The sequence below is a fragment of the Ostrea edulis genome, chromosome 9 (genome assembly GCF_947568905.1).
Source record: "Ostrea edulis chromosome 9, xbOstEdul1.1, whole genome shotgun sequence".
NCBI classification, from domain to species: Eukaryota; Metazoa; Mollusca; class Bivalvia; order Ostreida; family Ostreidae; genus Ostrea; species Ostrea edulis.
This window is the reverse complement of record NC_079172.1, coordinates 22,658,359-22,676,038: the sequence shown is the minus strand read 5'-3', so window position 1 is coordinate 22,676,038 and position 17,680 is coordinate 22,658,359. Positions and strand designations below refer to the sequence as shown.

The following is a 17,680-nucleotide window of genomic DNA, read 5'->3' as shown; positions in this document are numbered from 1 at the left end:
ATATCAAAATCAAAAGTATGTACCATCTATACCTCTGTGTTAAAAGAATTAGATAGGGTACATGAGGAATATGTTTTGATTCCAGCTGACAAAGCTTGTAACAACATTGTCTTTGTTTGTAAGGCTCATTATTACAACTAAATGAACTTGGCATTAATTCCACTTTTAGTAATCCTACTTAAATAATCCAACTGTTCTTTCAAAAGATGAAATTCTTCAAAATCATGCTTCAATTTTAGACACATTTGATATCCCAGTCAATGGGTCGGATCAATATGAGTTACCGTACCTATACTGGATTCCTAAACTTCACAAAAATCCTTACTAGCAAAGATACATTGCTAGGTCCAGTAAATGTTCTACTAAGCCCCTATCTTTGCTCCTCACCAAAATATTAACAACTTTGAAGGAGAAACTTCAAACTTACTGTGCGACTACATATGCCAGAAGTGGTGTTAATCAAATGTGGATTCTCAAACATTCTAAAGAACTTTTAGTAACTTTGAAATCGCAAAACTTTTCTCAAATCAACATCAAAACCTATGACTTTTCCAACACTTTACACGACCATTTCTCACGACAAATTAAAGACCGGACTTTTTGACATCATAGACAGTTGCTCGTCAACAAAAAATACTTTTTAAAAAATATGCTCGAGTTCCTCATTGACAATATCTTCGTAGTCGTTGGTAATGATAATTTTTATCCATATGTCGATTCAATATATCACTGAACTCGATATAAAAGACATCACAGAGTCGTTCACTTCTGCTTCATATTAGATATTTTATTGAAAGTGATATTAACGGTAAACTAACAATTCAACTCTATGACAAACGGGATGATTTCAGCTTCTTCATTGTCAACTTCTTATATTTATTTAGCAATATTCCATTATCACCTGTATATGGTGTTTATATCTCTCAACTGATTCCATACGCAAGAGCTTGTTCTGCGTATGGTCAGTTTTAAATCGAGGCAGGCTACTGACAAACAAGTTGATGGTGCAGGGGTTTCAACAGTCTCGTTTAAAGTCAGTAATTCGCAAGTTCTATGGTTGTTATAACGATCTAGTTTGCCAAAACAATCTATCATTGGGTCAAATACTGTCTGACGTATTTCATACCGATTGTTAGGCCGTTCTTGGCACACTGATTTTGACTGCGGATAAGTCCGTTTACCTGATCAAGATGCAGGGCTCACGGCGGGTGTGACCGATCGACAGGGGGTCCTTACTCCTCCTAGTCACATATTCCAACCTCTGGTATATCCAGGGGTCCGTGTTTGCCCAACTATCTATTTTGTATTGCTCATAGGAGTTGTGAGATTGATCACTGTTCAGTATCTTCACCTTTCATGCATTTCGGGGAGCATTCATCAGTTTTACTATTGTTGTAATTTATCTACATTGCATAATTACGAATCCCACGGGGCGCGGGTCAATTTATTGTCCCGATCAAGTCATTGTACTAGGACAGGCTCTAATTCGCTTCCTAGAAAACATTGAATAGCAAGCCTAAACCAAGAAGCATGTACTTTGTAATGCCATTGTAGTAGATTTAATGCTAGCGTTTTTGCATAAATGCTTTTAATTGTGGAAAGCACGGGTTAAATCGTCTTCTGATGCCATGTTTGAATAAACAAAAAATGCCCAAGATCGACACGCTTTTCCGGACTTCTTTACAAGAGAGTTCCGCTAACTCGATATTTACGATCTTGCGTATTTATGACGTTATAAGTGTAACGTAAAGTGGCACCAGTATCGTGCGCTTAGTAACACCCTTTTTGTACTGTTTTTAGCCATTTCATGCAGTTTTTCATTTATCCTGACGTCCTGAAGAAGGGACGGGTCGTTTCGATGTTACTTGAGTGTATTTTGGATATTCCTGTTTAGAGTTATTCCTTTTTAGAGTTCCCCTTGGGGAGTATGCATGGATAGGGCTGGATGATCAGTCACAGGAACAGCACTTTCGTTTCAATGACGACGAGGCTTTAGTCATCAGCAACTACAGAAGTAGCCCGTGGGACAGTGGTCAGTATGGACATTACAATACGGGGGTGGGTGGGTTTAGTTCATGTTAACGTGGGACAGTGGTCAGTATGGACATTACAATACGGGGGTGGGTGGATTTAGTTCATGTTAACGTGGGACAGTGGTCAGTATGGACATTACAACACGGGGGTGGGTGGGTTTAGTTCATGTTAACGTGGGACAGTGGTCAGTATGGACATTACAACACGGGGGTGGGTGGGTTTAGTTCATATTAACGTGGGACAGTGGTCAGTATGGACATTACAACACGGGGGTGGGTGGGTTTTAGTTCATGTTAACTTGGCGCTATAACTGATGATTTCGTGCACCGACTTTGAAGTTGTTTTAACTTGAGTTGAATATTATCTCTAAACGAATGGAAGAATTCTATCAACCGCCCACCATAGCTCAGCTATAAATCAGTTACTGGAATTTGAGGTCTTTCAAAATAAATTATATACTGTGATGAAAAATTGAAAAGCTTTGTCAAATATATACTTCTCAACGATCAGCTATAAATCAGTTAGTGGGATTTGAGGTCTTTCAAAATAAATTATATACTGTGATGAAAAATTGAAAAGCTTTGTCAAATATATACTTCTCAGCGCTCAGCTATAAATCAGTTACTGGAATTTGAGGTCTTTCAAAATAAATTATATACTGTGATGCTTTGTCAAATATATATTTCTCAGCGATCAGCTATAAATCAGTTACTGGAATTTGAGGTCTTTCAAAATAAATTATATACTGTGATGCTTTGTCAAATATATATTTCTCAGCGCTCAGCTACTGGAATTTAAGGTCTTTCAAAATAAATTATATACTGTGATGAAAAATTGAAGAGCTTTGTCAAATATATACTTCTCAGCGATCAGCTATAAATCAGTTACTGGAATTTGAGGTCTTTCAAAATAAATTATATACTATGATGAAAAATTTAAGAGTTTTGTCAAATATATACTTCTCAGCGCTCAGCTATAAATCAGTTTCTCAAAATAAATATCACTGCGATGAATCAGTCTGTTGTTGAATTGTTCACTCGAACTAAACATTACATCAGTACACGTAACAGATCTATTTGATTTTTTCAAATATAGATTCTTATTAAAGAGCGCTATTCCATAAACGTATGAGTATTTCTTGGAAATCAAATTATGTCCATGTTTTACATACACTGTTCCTCATACAAAGTTACATGTATAACATTTGTTTCAGTAGTGCTTCAACAGCGATAATCATATTAAATTTTAGACAAAAATGCTTTGAAAATGCTCATTTTTCGGGGACTTAAATCTATTTTTTCGTGATATAGGAAGTCCAACTGATGACGTCAACAAAAATTGTGTGAAAGTTTTGCACAAAGATGAAAGATCCTTTAAATTCTTTGACGAAAATTGCAGTGTCAAACTACCAATAGTCTGTCAAATCGACCTTTCTTATGACAGTAAGTTTGAATAATCAATGTTTTTGATCGCGATTAACGAATACATGTACATTAATTACGCTCTTCTCGTTGTGAGCGACGTGGTTTTGTATGCAAGATATGCAGATTGATTTTTTATTTTATTTTACTAGTGATTTCCTCTACAAATGTTGAAACAATTTCCAGCACATTCACAAATGCACCGCAAAGCAACATTGCAACAAGTTACGGCCTCAAAGAAACATCGCAAAGCAGTTTAGTAACGAGCTACAGCCAGCTCCAATCAGCATCTACATCATCGACATCCGTGCATGTACCTAGTTGTTGCATATGCAACCACAGAAACGCATCGTTGTCAAGCAAAACTGATCATCTGATAAACAAGTTGAGGATGGAGAAAAAATCTCTTTCGTCTTATAAACGGACAAAAATATCTGCCGAAGATGACCGTGTGACGTCAAAATACTTAGGGTGGTTTGGAGGGATTATAGTGACTTTACTATTTTGTTTCATCGTTTTCTTGGACGTCCTGCAAATCCTGAATTCATCTTCTTACTTTTCTAATCTTACTCCAAAGTAAATCTTATTTCTCTGAAGCCTCAGTCTTCACTGGCGTCCATCAAGTAATTCTGCACTTTTGTTACACCTATATAAAGACGTGCTGAGTGTGTTTTAACATCTTTATTTAACATTCATAACGATACATATAATGGACGGATGCAGACACAATGTGACAATGTAAGAAATATATACGATACATGTATATCTACGACGGTTGGGTGCAACACTGTAATGGTGTGTTAGAGAGTCCAACGTCATTTTTTCTCTCTCTCTCGTAATCGCCTTTTAATGCATGCGCACAAATGCCAGTTTAAAAATAATTTTGAAAAAATAGTCATTGATACTATCCATGTACATGAATTATGTTTTTCTTGTGCTTTTGATTTTTTGATGTTATACATTGTATATATACATGTACATTGTATATAGGCTTGCATGTTGTATGGTTTTAAGTACATTGAAATACGATGTCTTGATTTCAGGAATCTGACTTATGGTTATTTTAATCATTTCCACTCATAATTTCACTAATATAGAATACACTTTTGATTCATAATCACCACTCAACCTCCTTAAAGTCTATGGCAAGAAGATACACTGTGTAGGAACCACACACCAGTGTAAATATAGTAACATTCAGTGATAGAAAAACGATGTTACTTATCAACATTCTAAATAGTTTACTAAATGAAATAAATAGGAAAAGCAAACAATAATCAAATGGTTCAAGTACTGAATAAAAATTACATGTGACACATCTAAAGTATGGATTGTAAATGGAATGTAAATTTGACTTCAGCATCGATAACCATTAGCACCTTTTCACCGTACATTGGTCGTGTAAATCAAAAACAATTAAGTCTATAGCTAATGCAAATACGTTCAAGTCCACTCCAAATTCACCCGTCTTAGCTACGCGTTTACACAGTTAATAAGACTAGATTTTTGGGATCCTTCGGTGACCGACACTAAGATCCCCAGTAAACGCCTTAAACCGATACTCCACGTTCTTCCGGGTTGACACTAGTTCCTTGTGCAAATCTTCAGCCTGCAATGAATATCATAAATACTGCTTTTTATTTGAACATTAATCACTTCTTCCAGAATCAACATCATCATTTTGAAAATATTTACTTTGATGAGGTAAAAAAAAAAAAAAAAAAAAAAAATCACCACACGCACACTCAGAAACGTACAAAATGGTCATGTGATATTATTTATCAACGGAGTGAATTAACAAACTATTGTCGATAACCGTGAGGGTACTTTCCAACTGTTAGTAAAATCTGGTTAAAAGATTAATCAATAAGACATATGTGAATTTAAAATTTTATAAAGTGACTTAAAATTTGATATACAAAACAACAATAAAAATCGTTCTCCTTTTTGAAAATGGTGTCCAATGATAATAATGAAAGAGAATATTTCAAATTTCAGTACAAAATAAAACGAAAATAAAAATCCCACACAACTAATCTTGAAGCCTAGCTACCGGAAACAGTTTACAATCCTGTCTGACATTTAGAATGTAACTTACTAGCCGGACCACGTGGCTGCAGGACTAATGCCAGACTAAACCACTATAGGAATTGATAGAACTTCTGCCTGTAAATGTTAGGGACTGTCAACACAGCTCCAGTTATCAATAGTTATATCAATTAAAAAAATCAAAGTACCTACTTCTCTTTCATATCAAACTTTTCAGTACATGCACTTCTTACTGCTTTATAACACAGCTATTTGTAATATTTTTGTCATCAATTGTTGTAAATCATGGTTTTTAAAATGTTTGACACAATTCTTTTTAACAATTAAATTGATATTAGCACGATTACATCTGTTTTTATTTTCTACAGAGCGGTATCTAACATTTCTATTTCCATGCAATGTCGTGTACTAACAAATCTTTCTATTACACCGACATATTTATAATGATCTATCAAGCTCAGTAACAGTTACTAGGTAACCTAACACTGACGGCAGACACACAGAAATAATTCACAACACAGGTGTAAATAAAAACACAATAGAACAAGATATTACAAAGAATACATTGAAAACTTGTACAATAAGGTCAGGAGTGTACAAAATTACTTTTGTAGAGAATCCAATTCTACTTAGCAGAATAATTACATTAGGCAAGGTAACACAGAGTTAAAGAGCAGTCCACAAATTCTGTCCAAGGTACCACAGAGTTAAAGAGCAGTCCACAAATTCTGTCAAAGGTAACACAGAATTAAGAGCAGTCCACAAATTCTGTCCAAGGTAACACAGAATTAAAGAGCAGTCCACAAATTCTGTCAAAGGTAACACAGAATTAAAGAGCAGTCCACAAATTCTGTCAAAGGTAACACGGAATTAAAGATCTGTCAAAGGTAACACGGAATTAAAGATCTGTCAAAGGTAACACAGAATTAAAGATCTGTCAAAGGTATAACACAGAGTTAAAGAACAGTCCACAGACTCTGTCCAAGGTAACAGAAAGTTAAAGAACAGTCCACAGACTCTGTCCAAGGTAACATAGAATTAAAGATCAGTCCAAAGACTCTGTCAAAGACAATGTAATTTACCACCAGTGGACCAAAATTTGTGAGAAGTACATGAATATATAACCTTATACACTTTAATTAAAAATCCCCAAAACAGAAGTGTGCTCAAATTTTATCTGACATTCCAAGAGAACCTTTAGCAGTGTTTCATGTTTATGGTATAGGCCTACCATCTAATCAGATATCAGGAATTTGACGGGGAAAAAAAGCAATATTAACCAAACAGACAGCACTAGGTACTATATATTCTATATGTATAACAGTTGACTCAAGATTATGATCAAAAGGAGGATCTACCCTCCAAATGTGATAAAGTCCAACACAAAGTTATTCCTCTTGTGAGTCTACTCTCCTAACATGATACAGTCCAACACAAAGTTATTCCTCTTGCAAGTCTACCTTCCTAACATGATACAGTCCAACACATTCCTCTTGTGAGTCTACCCTCCTAACATGGTACAGTCCAACGCATTCCTCTTGCGAGTCTACCCTCCTAACATGATACAGTCCAACACAAAATTATTCCTCTTGTGAGTCTACCCTCCTAACATGGTACAGTCCAACACAAAATTATTCAGTATCTTAAGTATTGTTTTGTATAAATTCGTCCACAATTGATTTTGTATTCTTCATTACATATTACATATTAAAAACTGAACTAGCATAAGATTGCAACATAATAGGTCCTGAAAATCATTGGATGGAAGTTCTTGGGTCCATATGAGTGAAATATTCTCGAGAGGGACGTTAAACAATATACAGTCAATCAATCATAAGGCCAAATTAAAACTTTCTTGTCCATTTTCACATTGTATGTGTTTACACAATTTGTGCATGTAGGTGTAACTTCTATCTTTCTAGGATAAAATGTTATGCCTTGCTTAATATCAATTATTTACAATATGCAAGGGAGACTCATAAACAGCTAGCAGTTGCAATCATATTTATACTGCTTTACAAGGATAACCAGTCAAAATGAGTGGAGGAAATTCGATCTGAAATTGCCCGTTCGAAATAAGAAAACTGGTGCGTGTCATCTATAAAACTCAGTCTATATCTTCACCAGCAACCCTATGCAACCCAACAATAGTAGAAAAAACGAAGTGGCACGGTTAGATTTAATTTAACACACGTGAAAAATATGCGAGTTGACGAATCACCTACTTGCTTGAAAACAAAGGGATAAGACTATATCAAACAAGCGTGTCACATGGAAAACCAAGTATTATATATTTCCTAAGGTCTGTCTCTGGCAATTAATGACATAAAATCGAAAGTGACACAGCTAATTAAGCCATGATACGCTCATTTACGTACATTCCCATTACTTACCATTGAGTCCGCCATATTGGATTTTGATCAGTGGAAGAATCCATTCGACAGTGAGTGCCTGGCCTTCGTGCTTGCACATCGGAAGGCCTCGGGAACCAGGCTAGAATTAGAGCGATACGGAGTGCGTAGATTTTTTCTGTGCAGTATTTACATGATCTTGATATATGTAGAGTTTGGGTTATATTTACACCGAAAAATTAGAATAAATTTCGAACTAACTGGTTATCCAGTATGCAGTCTGACAAAGATTAGGGATACGGTTTGTGTTCTTTCTTTAGAGCTAAATTTAAGGTTCTGATAAGACCTCCCTACTTGTCAACTGGCATATAAACTTGTAACATGATAAGGTGAAGACAAGGAAGAGTGGTCAACAGACTGAAGAGTAAAGAAAAGGTTAACGTTTGGTTTATTTTTCGGGGTTATGGTTAAACCTGTCGATCTGCAGACACAAATGTTGAATGCAATTTATAAAATATAGATTAAAATATTTTGTTGATTAATCATAAATTCTAATATTTCATTGTTAGAAATATTTTTGTCTGAAAGACTTGAAACAATTCTAGTTCAGAAAGACGTACTCACGCACCTTGTAGTAGTCTGACGTGCAACGTTTCGGAGTTCAGAGCACGGTCTGATGCAACGACACAGAGGTAAATAATTAGTGATCATAACTCAGTTATTTTGAATTGCTGCATTTAATTTATTTTCAGATTTTGAGCACAATACTCCTGCCAAACAATATCCAGCCAGCTTTTAAACCAGTCTTGTGGTTTAACTTGTGTATTAACAATTTAACATTTTTAACTTCTTTTCGATTTTTTTTTTTCAAATTTGGTATGAAACGTCTTTGGGAACACAAGGGGGACATAAATGGTTAATTTCAGAACTACTGCACCTCTGAGACCTTGGAGGTAAAACAAAAACTGTCAAAACCTTCTCTGCAACCATACATCAGTTGGAAAAACTAAATGCATAGTGATGTAGAGTATGAAGGCCTCTACCGAAATTGTTAATTTTATCATTCCTAGGGTAGAGGTTCTGACTCCAGGGTGGGCCAGACTTATTGTATAGTGTTTTATTTTACAAACGTTTAAATAACATCTTTAAAGGTATATGTGCGTATTAAACAGTTAGACAGTATTTTGTTCGATGTTAAAAAACAGGCCAAAATTTTGTCAGTATGATAAACTATGTAAAATGATTCGATTTGACAATTTCAACGAATTACAGACCCTGAAACGTGCTACTACACCTTAAAAACGAACCGAACCGTTCCGTGCAAGAAACGAACCGTACCGTTCAAGAAACGTACCGTACCGTGCAAAAAACGAACCGTACCTTCAAGAAGCGTACCGTACCGTGCAAGAAACGAACCGTACCGTTCAAGAAACGAACCGTACCGTTCAGAAAGCGTGCAGGATAATATTATGCAAACCCCGCCCCCAAAAGCCCGAAAGCGTACCGTACCGTGCAGAAAGCGTGCATTTTATGTCACGTGAACCACTTTTTCAGCCACAATATGTTATTTTCACAATGGCGCCCGATGGGAAAGGAGGTCGTAGACTATCGCTGGCTATTCGAAGCATTATCCTCAAACATCACGAAGCTGGGTTATCAACTGTGAAAATCACAGAGATGCTTAAAACATCTTTGATATTCTTTTTTTTTTTAAATTACTTTCCGTAAATGTCACATTGTTTCAGTGCATATATGTGTATGTATGTTATCAACAAGTACCCAAGTTTTGACTGAATTATGCATAAAAATTCGTTTTATACTGTGAACTGTTAACAGAAATAGACGTCAGATCACTGCACGGATTTTACATGCATGCTTCTGCAGCCAGTCCTGTGTACTGTGGATGTATATTTCACTTGCAGACTTTTAAAGAGTGAACCAAGGGGCATTTCGTTGTTTTAACGGAATTTCTGTTTCAATCAATTCTTTTAAATTCAAGGCTGAAGTTAACTACAATACTGTAATAGTACTTACAAGTAGCCTATTTCATTTCTTCATATAATCAGGGACGTCGACGTCCCTGATAATGCTACTACACGTATGGCACAGGGCTTGCCGTAAGAAGATGAAATTGATATTTGTAGCGTTAATGTATTCAATATGTACTTTCCTACGTACAGTGTCTGAATCATATGAGAAATTTCTAGACCGATTAGAAAAATTGTCACGTTCTACACTGTAATATTTTCATTACTTTATTAGCAATAATTTTGACATATCTTTTTCTCTTCTACATTGATAACGACCCATATACATAGATGAAGATTGGCGGATTTATTATATACACTAATAAACAATTTTTAATTACATCGACAGAGAAATAAATAGATACATACATGTGTAAAAGAATGTAAACAAGTTAAATTGATGCAAAGCATCAAATCGGCCGCAAAAAATTATTCATTTCAGCATTTTCAAGTATTTCAACAATATATAGAAAAGGTATATGAAACATTTTTATTGCAAACTATACACTTGCCTTACTTTTCTGTTAATTTTTTTAAATTCAATTTTCAGTGATCAAAAATAAAGTCAGGGAAATGAAAATCGTGATAAAGGATAGGAATATATATGTATTATCATCATTTTATTTGATTCAAAGACAAATGCAACAGATATCTTACATTATTAATTATGAATGGCTGAATGCTGACAAAAATGGACGTACAAACTTCACGTGCAGATATCCTGGATCTTTCATAATGCCGATGATAAATCACAATAAATGTGAAGTGCAGAAAATAATCATTGTGTCATTTGCGACTTTAGTGTATTCAAAACAAAATTCACTTCTTCTTAAAAACTTTTCCAATTTAGGCACTGTAATTTATATCCGGAAACTTAATACGCTTTGTTTTTACACTTACGCACGCCCATGTCGGGGAGCAGTTCATGTAACAACTTTTTATAAAATCGTAAATTAATAAATGTCTGATGAGAAATGAAAAACAAATTGAAACGTAATAACAACCATTAAGACTTAGACTTAAGCAAATTCTAAAAACTTTTATTCATAACTTTTATGTACGTTATCAATATGGAATTATTCCATCGAAGCAATAAAAAATAACGTCTCATTTCCCCATGTGCACATTCTAACACAACCACAAATCCTGCAGCCGATAATCAAAGAGTCGAATAAGACCGATCGAGTGAAAACAAACTATCGAAACGTACAATTTATACAAGTCAAAGCGTTCAGGCCACGCCCACCTCATTAATAAAACGTGCAAACCGTTCACAAAGCGTGCAGTTATTTTTAGCAAACCGTACCGTGCAAGAAGTGAACCGTATCGTTCAAGAAGCGTACCGTACCGTGCAAGAAACGAACCGTACCGTTCAAGAAACGAACCGTACCGTTCAGAAAACGAACCGTACCGTTCATAAAGCGTACCGAACCGTACCGTGCAACTGGTGTAGTAGCACGTTTCAGGGTCTGTATATACGGGTATTATCGCAATTCACCTTTGAATTAGAACGCTTTGATCGATATAGTATTGCGTTGTGTGACGACACTCTTTTTAATACAATTGCGAAATGCAACAGAAACTCTCATTGGTTCATATGTATAAGTCCGCCCAAATTCTCTTATACGGGAGTAGTCGGCATTTGAAAACATGACGGCCAGATGGAAACAAACTTCAAAGGAAGAAAGAGAAAAAGTTGTATTCTTGTGTTGTTGTCTCATAAATTTGATATCAAATTTTTTTTAACATATTTTCCTATTATACCTGTGTCCAAACATACCTTCAAATATCTATTAAAGCCCCATACGACCCCAGAACTCACAGATTTTGATGATTTCGTTCGTTGACGTAGCCATGTTAGGTAGCCGGTCAATTCGAATCCCGGTTCATTTCCATACTCTGGCACAATGGCGTCTAGTTGTGAACTAATACCCCACAAATATTTTAGCTAAATATTTTAAATAATATATCATCCCAGTTCCATTAAATGACAATTATTGAAATAGCTAAACTCACGGCAATGCGGCTTTCATTAGTCTGGGCCGGTCTCCATCTCTGCCACACGAGTGTTAAGGACCATAATGGGCGTATGTAGCATTTTCGTTAATCAAGGGCTTATTTTACCTTTACAAAAACTATATCTTTTAATTTCTATTAATTATTCGTGTTGATAATTAATGAAGAGCGAATACATAACTTACAATCAATTTTATGAATAGATACCAATAGCAACAGAGTTCGAATTGACCGGCTACCTAACATGGCTACGTCAACAAACGAAATCATTTGAAGCTGCAAGTTTTCGGGTTGTGTGTGGCTTTAATGAATATTTGAAGGTATGTTTGGACACAAATATAGTAGGAAAATATGTTAAGATTTTTTAAATATTGAATTTATGAGACAGCAACACAAGAATACACCGATAACGCGATATCAGGCCTCAAACTTACGCAGCTTTTGGTGCCCCGTAAATCGAAGGTTTTTATAAGAGTTGGATCTGTAGCTCTGTTCCGTCACAATATTTTTTCAGAGAGCTACAGTTCTCCAGCTAGTAATTTTCTAGTCCGTCTATCTTATCCGATCATCGGTCACCTGAATCAACTCGAGAAAGTGGGCGGGCTGTAATCGGTCAATGAAAACTCTTGTTGTATTACATTCAAACTGCTCGATCGTCTCATTCAATTGTGTCGTCACACAACGCAATAATATATCGGGTAAAGCGTTCTAATTCAAAGATAAATTGCGATAAAAGAGTACTGACTGGTCTACTCAGTGTAAGGAGAAAACAATGATTTTCTAATGCATATTTTTGAAGGAATGACGTTTATGGTGGATTTGCGCAAGAGTGCGATAAAAATATTATTAGAAACACAATGGGAGATGAGGATTTCGTTTACAATTTACCTCCCCTCCATCGCTCAAAGTGGTTCTCGATATCCTGTTTCCGTCTGGCTGTCTTTAATCGCTGAATGTGTCCCGCTAACAGCCTGCAGGCCGTCCACGTTTTACGTCACCATGTAATTGTTGTAACTCTCAAAATTCCGCGTGCAAAGTCACGTGATCCTGAATATGTCGAAATGGGACGTTCACTCTCCGACTATGAGACTACATCATTAAGTAGGACTTAGCTTGACTACTTTTTAATCCGATTGAGTTAAATTGCATAATTTGAATAAAGTGATAACTTGTATAACTTGATATAAAACATGTTTTAACCTCCGCACGGTGTCGAGTGGTTAGAGCATCGCGCTCAAAATCACACGGCCTCTCACCTCTGTCGGTGCGGCTTCGAATCCCGCACGCACCGGTAAGTTAGAACGTTTCCCAGTTTACTTTCGGAAGGTCGGTGGTCTTTTCCCAGGTACATTGTATCTGGGTTCTCTCTCCCACCAATAAAATCTGGGCGACACCAGATAACTGAAATGTTTTGAGTGTGGCGGAAAACATCAATCAATCGTATGATGCCTACGGTAATATCTAAAGATTACCGGTACTGCATATATAGCTTTCATGCTATTAATACTAAACTGAAACTAAATAGGTAATAAGAAGGAACCCTTTACCAAATTGTAAATTTCACTATCCAAGGGGCATGTTCTTTGGTTTCAGGGCAGGACCAAAATTATCAATGTGATTACGAAAGACTTCGTCTTTAATTTTGCTGATACTGTATAAATTCTAAATGCAGATTTAGGAGAAGGAAAAGGGGATACGACAAAATTGTGAATTTCGTAACCTCAAAGATCTGATCCTTGGGCGGGGTCAAAACAATCGTATAGACTATAAGTGTTAATGTAACAAATATATTAATTATGTAAAGAACAAAATGCATCCGTATTAGTACTTTTGGTGGCATTTGTGTATGAAGAACACATCTTATTTTTATACTGCTGATGAATATTTAAATTTAGCTTAGATATGCAATGTAGGAAAATTATTTTAGATTTCACAGCTCTTGGGGCTAGTGATACTTTTAACTCAGGTGACTCAATTTGATGTTGAATGTTGAAAGTCGGTAGAGAAGTGATATCAATGTAAGTGCAGAAGCACTTGAGTGTCTTTAACGTACCAAAGTCAGCCGCAAATCTGGACATCCGTTTCAGGTATTATCTGAAAGACCCACACCTCTCACTTCTTAATGCGGGGCGATTAGTGAAAAAGCAACACCAACATTTTTGCGTCTTAGATTTCAACGGCAAAGATTCGAGCCCGCAATATTCTACCCTGAAGCGAATGCTTTAAACACTGAGCCACTGCGACCTGTCTGTTTCGGTTCGCCGCCGAAGGAGAATATCCGTGGAGAAATTTTTACAGTAAAACATGCTTATAGCGAAGCGCTGGGGAGGAACTAATTTAATTCGTTAGAAACATATTTCGTTAAATCGAATAAGTTTATAGTCTTTTAAAACTACTGTGAATACAAATCATTTGGCTGTAAACGTAAATTCATTATAAGTGTGTTCGCTGTTACCATGTTTTACTCTACCCCAAATGTGTGATTAGACGCCAAGAACGTTCATTTCAAGGTCCCGATTTCAATCCCCCTTCACGCAAATCTTTGATTATATATCCATAATGATGACCATTACTCTGATAATAATTCGCGTTTTATCCGATTAGAATACAAAATCTGAAAAAAAAAACTAAACATTCTGTTGTGGCTTAATTCTTCAGGTTTACGCCAAGGAATGAAGTTGGTTCAAAATACAACGAATGGAGGGAGCCAGTGTTTGAAGTCGGCTTAGGAGACGCAGATATCAGCAAATATTTCCAAGAAAACAATCTACACATAAGTGAATCTGATTGGCAGGAAAGTCGCCAAATTATGGACAAAGTAGTAAAAATCATAGCACGTGAAATGAAGACTGCAGCTGCCATCCAATTCCCAGGACTTGTTTTGGAAGAATCATTAATAAAACAAGGTAGTTCTAGGGAGGGGTTAAAGGTTTGTGATCCACTAGAGTTTGATTTCATTTTACCATTTCGCATTGAGGGCGTACGGATGGTGGAAACAAAGGCCTTTAACTGTTACGGAAATCCTCTTCCTGGTCTTTTCAAACAAAGAGTTGTTAGCCATTACAATCTTCCATCATGGATGATGAAACACGATTTACTTAAAGACTGCAATGGCGACAGATATATTAACACCAGCAACTTTCATAGGAAAGTATTCACTTCTCTTTTTGATCAGTCAGAAGTTAAACTTAATCAACAATTTCGAAGCTTGACGGCGCTTTCATCAGACAGATGTAGAGTTGTTCGAAGTGTACGTCCTCCTACTTTGAAAATTCGTATAAAAGATAACATTGAATTAAAGAGACTAGGTCAATATGCAGTTGTGTTACAGAGTGCCAGTGGTGAAAATGTTTCAAGAATATCTGTTGAAGCTGATTTGGTACCTGGACTGTGCTTATCATCAGACACGGTACCAGATCCGTACACAGTGCATGATTTTCATCAATGCCACAAAGTAGAGTCTACAATCTCTTCAGATGAACAGATGCCATGTGAAAGGTATGGGGTCATGAAATATGTCAATAAAGGGAAATCAGATATCCCAGAAAGCGAAAGAGAATTTTTCTGGCGAAATTCAACCTGTGGATATGAAAAACACATCCTTGATGTAGCTCGCAGAAACCAAAGTCAGAGGTATGTGATGACGGCATGTAGATTACTGAAAGGAGCATTGCTTGAGTTTCAACCGAATTCGACCAATCAGCTAGGGAGTGTTGTAAATTCCTACCATCTCAAAAACATCTGCTTTTACTGTATCTTATTTTTGACAATACCCAGCAAAGAAAATACTCTTTCTGGTGTAAAGGAGGCGTTGGGGTATTTTGTGAAATATCTTGAGCTTAGTATTGAAGAAGGGTACCTACCGCATTTCTTTTACGGAAATCCATACATCAACATCATGTTCCTTGGGAGCCCATTTGAGAAAGAAGTTGAGGCATACAACCTCTTTGCATCCAAAGATCCAGAAACTATGCACCAAGCACGGTACAGCCTGTCACGGTTCTTACAACCACTGAGTGGACTTTATATGAAGGAATGGATGCTAGATTCCGACAAGATTAGAGTATACAGGGACCTATTATTAATACATGAGTCACGTGTATAACTGTAGTAGATGACGTCATCAATCTTCATGGTATAGAAATTCACTTTAATTGCTTTTTCGTGAAGATACATATTATGGACGTGCATTCAATATTCACACCTAGAATATAGAAATTCTTTAATAAAAATCAACAGACAACTGAAAGTTGTTTTGAAGTCTTATGATGCATAGTTGGAAAGGACATGATTATAAACACACTTCTAGTTAACTCGCCTGTAATTCAGAGTGATAAGAGTATGTTTTAAAACAAAATGAAGTTGTTGGGATCTGTGCAGTTGAACGCTACTGACGTTACACTAATTACAATCATTTTAACTTCGACGAAACACTTATAGCAAGCTAATTATCGTTTTGGGGGGAGGGGGTCTTTCCGAAATTTCGTCAAATTGTTGCATCGTTGGAACCGAGAGTGTTCTCTCCGTTACAGTGTACATGTAAAGGAGAGAAAACCCATGGGTTCCGACAATGTTATAGATGGGAAATCATAATAATTACATAATATATCATTATTGAATAATTTAGAGCTTTCTGTCAGATAGCTGAGATTCAACAAAGTAGTAAGAAAAACGACCGTTGAAAGTAGATTTAAGCAACATTTGATTTTTCAACATCAAACAATAATTTTTACAAGTACTGATAATCTTGTTATTATGAAAGGTGAAGATCACGAATAGTGATCAATCTGATAACTTCTATAAGGAACACAAAATAGAGAGTTGGGCAAAAACGGACCACTGGACATACCAGAGGTGGGAACAGCTGCCTAAGATGAGTAAGCATCTCCTGCATGTCGACCGGTCACACCTGCCTTGAGCTCTATATTTTGATCAGGTAAACAGAGTTATCCGTAGTCAAAATCAGTGAGGCAAGAACGACCTAACAATCGGTATGAAACAAGTTGGACAGCGTTTGACCCAATGATAGGGTGTATTGGCATACTATATCGTTATGACGACCATAGACTTTGCAAAATGCTGACTTTAAACGAGACTGTTGAAATCCCTGCACCATTAACTTGTTCGTCAGTAGCCTGTCTCGATTTAAAAAATGGTATATTCCATGACATATATTTTAATACTCCATATTTTATCGATGTTTACACGACATAGTTAACAAATTTTTCACTCGTATCATCGTCACTAGATGTGGATTTGATTCCAGTTTAGATTTTCATGACATGCCTTGACGTACCTATGTGTCTGTGAATATCATATAAAAGTCAATAAAGTTGTGGTATTTTTTTCTCATACCATATACATGTACTCTTATCTTTCATAATACCACCAATGATTCAGACTATGCTAAAATAAATTTTGTTATGAAAAGAAACAAGTTGTAGTTTGGTGTGTAACAGGAAGGGAGAAAATGCAACGGACCAGACCGGGATTGGAAACCGGGCCCATTTAATTCTCTAGTCAGGTGCTCCACCAACTGAACTACACTATTTGTCCACCGGTGATCAAATCCGGCTGACCGTCATATTCCTCCCTCCTTAATTAAATGGATTAGCACTCGGAGACACAACCCAGATTCGTTTTTACCCCTGACAGGACTTTCACCTGCACGTCCAGGGGTGGTCAACGGCACCAAATGTAACAGGAAGAGAGAAAATGCAACGGGCCAGACCAGGATTCGTACCTGAGCCCCCTGAATCTCTAGTTAGGTGCTCTACCAACT

General features: G+C 36.4%; 1 protein-coding gene and 1 long non-coding RNA gene across 3 annotated transcripts in view; one reads left to right on the top strand and one right to left on the bottom strand.

Moving 5' to 3' along the window:
* Nucleotides 1-17,257, top strand: part of LOC125659948 (uncharacterized) — a 38,956-nt gene extending 21,699 nt beyond the window's left edge. Inside the window, exons 4-6 of one of the 2 annotated variants that reach the window (XM_056148856.1) lie at nucleotides 1,911-2,032; nucleotides 3,345-3,476; nucleotides 3,608-4,035. In XM_056148856.1, coding sequence (XP_056004831.1) covers nucleotides 1,911-2,032; nucleotides 3,345-3,476; nucleotides 3,608-4,035 — 682 coding nt within the window. Of the gene's footprint in view, nucleotides 1-1,910; nucleotides 2,033-3,344; nucleotides 3,477-3,607; nucleotides 4,036-8,460; nucleotides 8,548-14,556 lie in introns of those variants that run through there. The other variant, XM_056148854.1, reaches the window with a different exon arrangement.
* LOC130050098 (uncharacterized) lies at nucleotides 4,118-7,135 on the bottom strand. Its single transcript, XR_008798494.1, has 2 exons — nucleotides 5,554-7,135; nucleotides 4,118-5,064 (listed from the first exon to the last, which is right to left on the bottom strand). It is a non-coding gene; the product is annotated as an uncharacterized LOC130050098 (long non-coding RNA).
* Nucleotides 17,258-17,680: the final 423 nt, after the last annotated feature.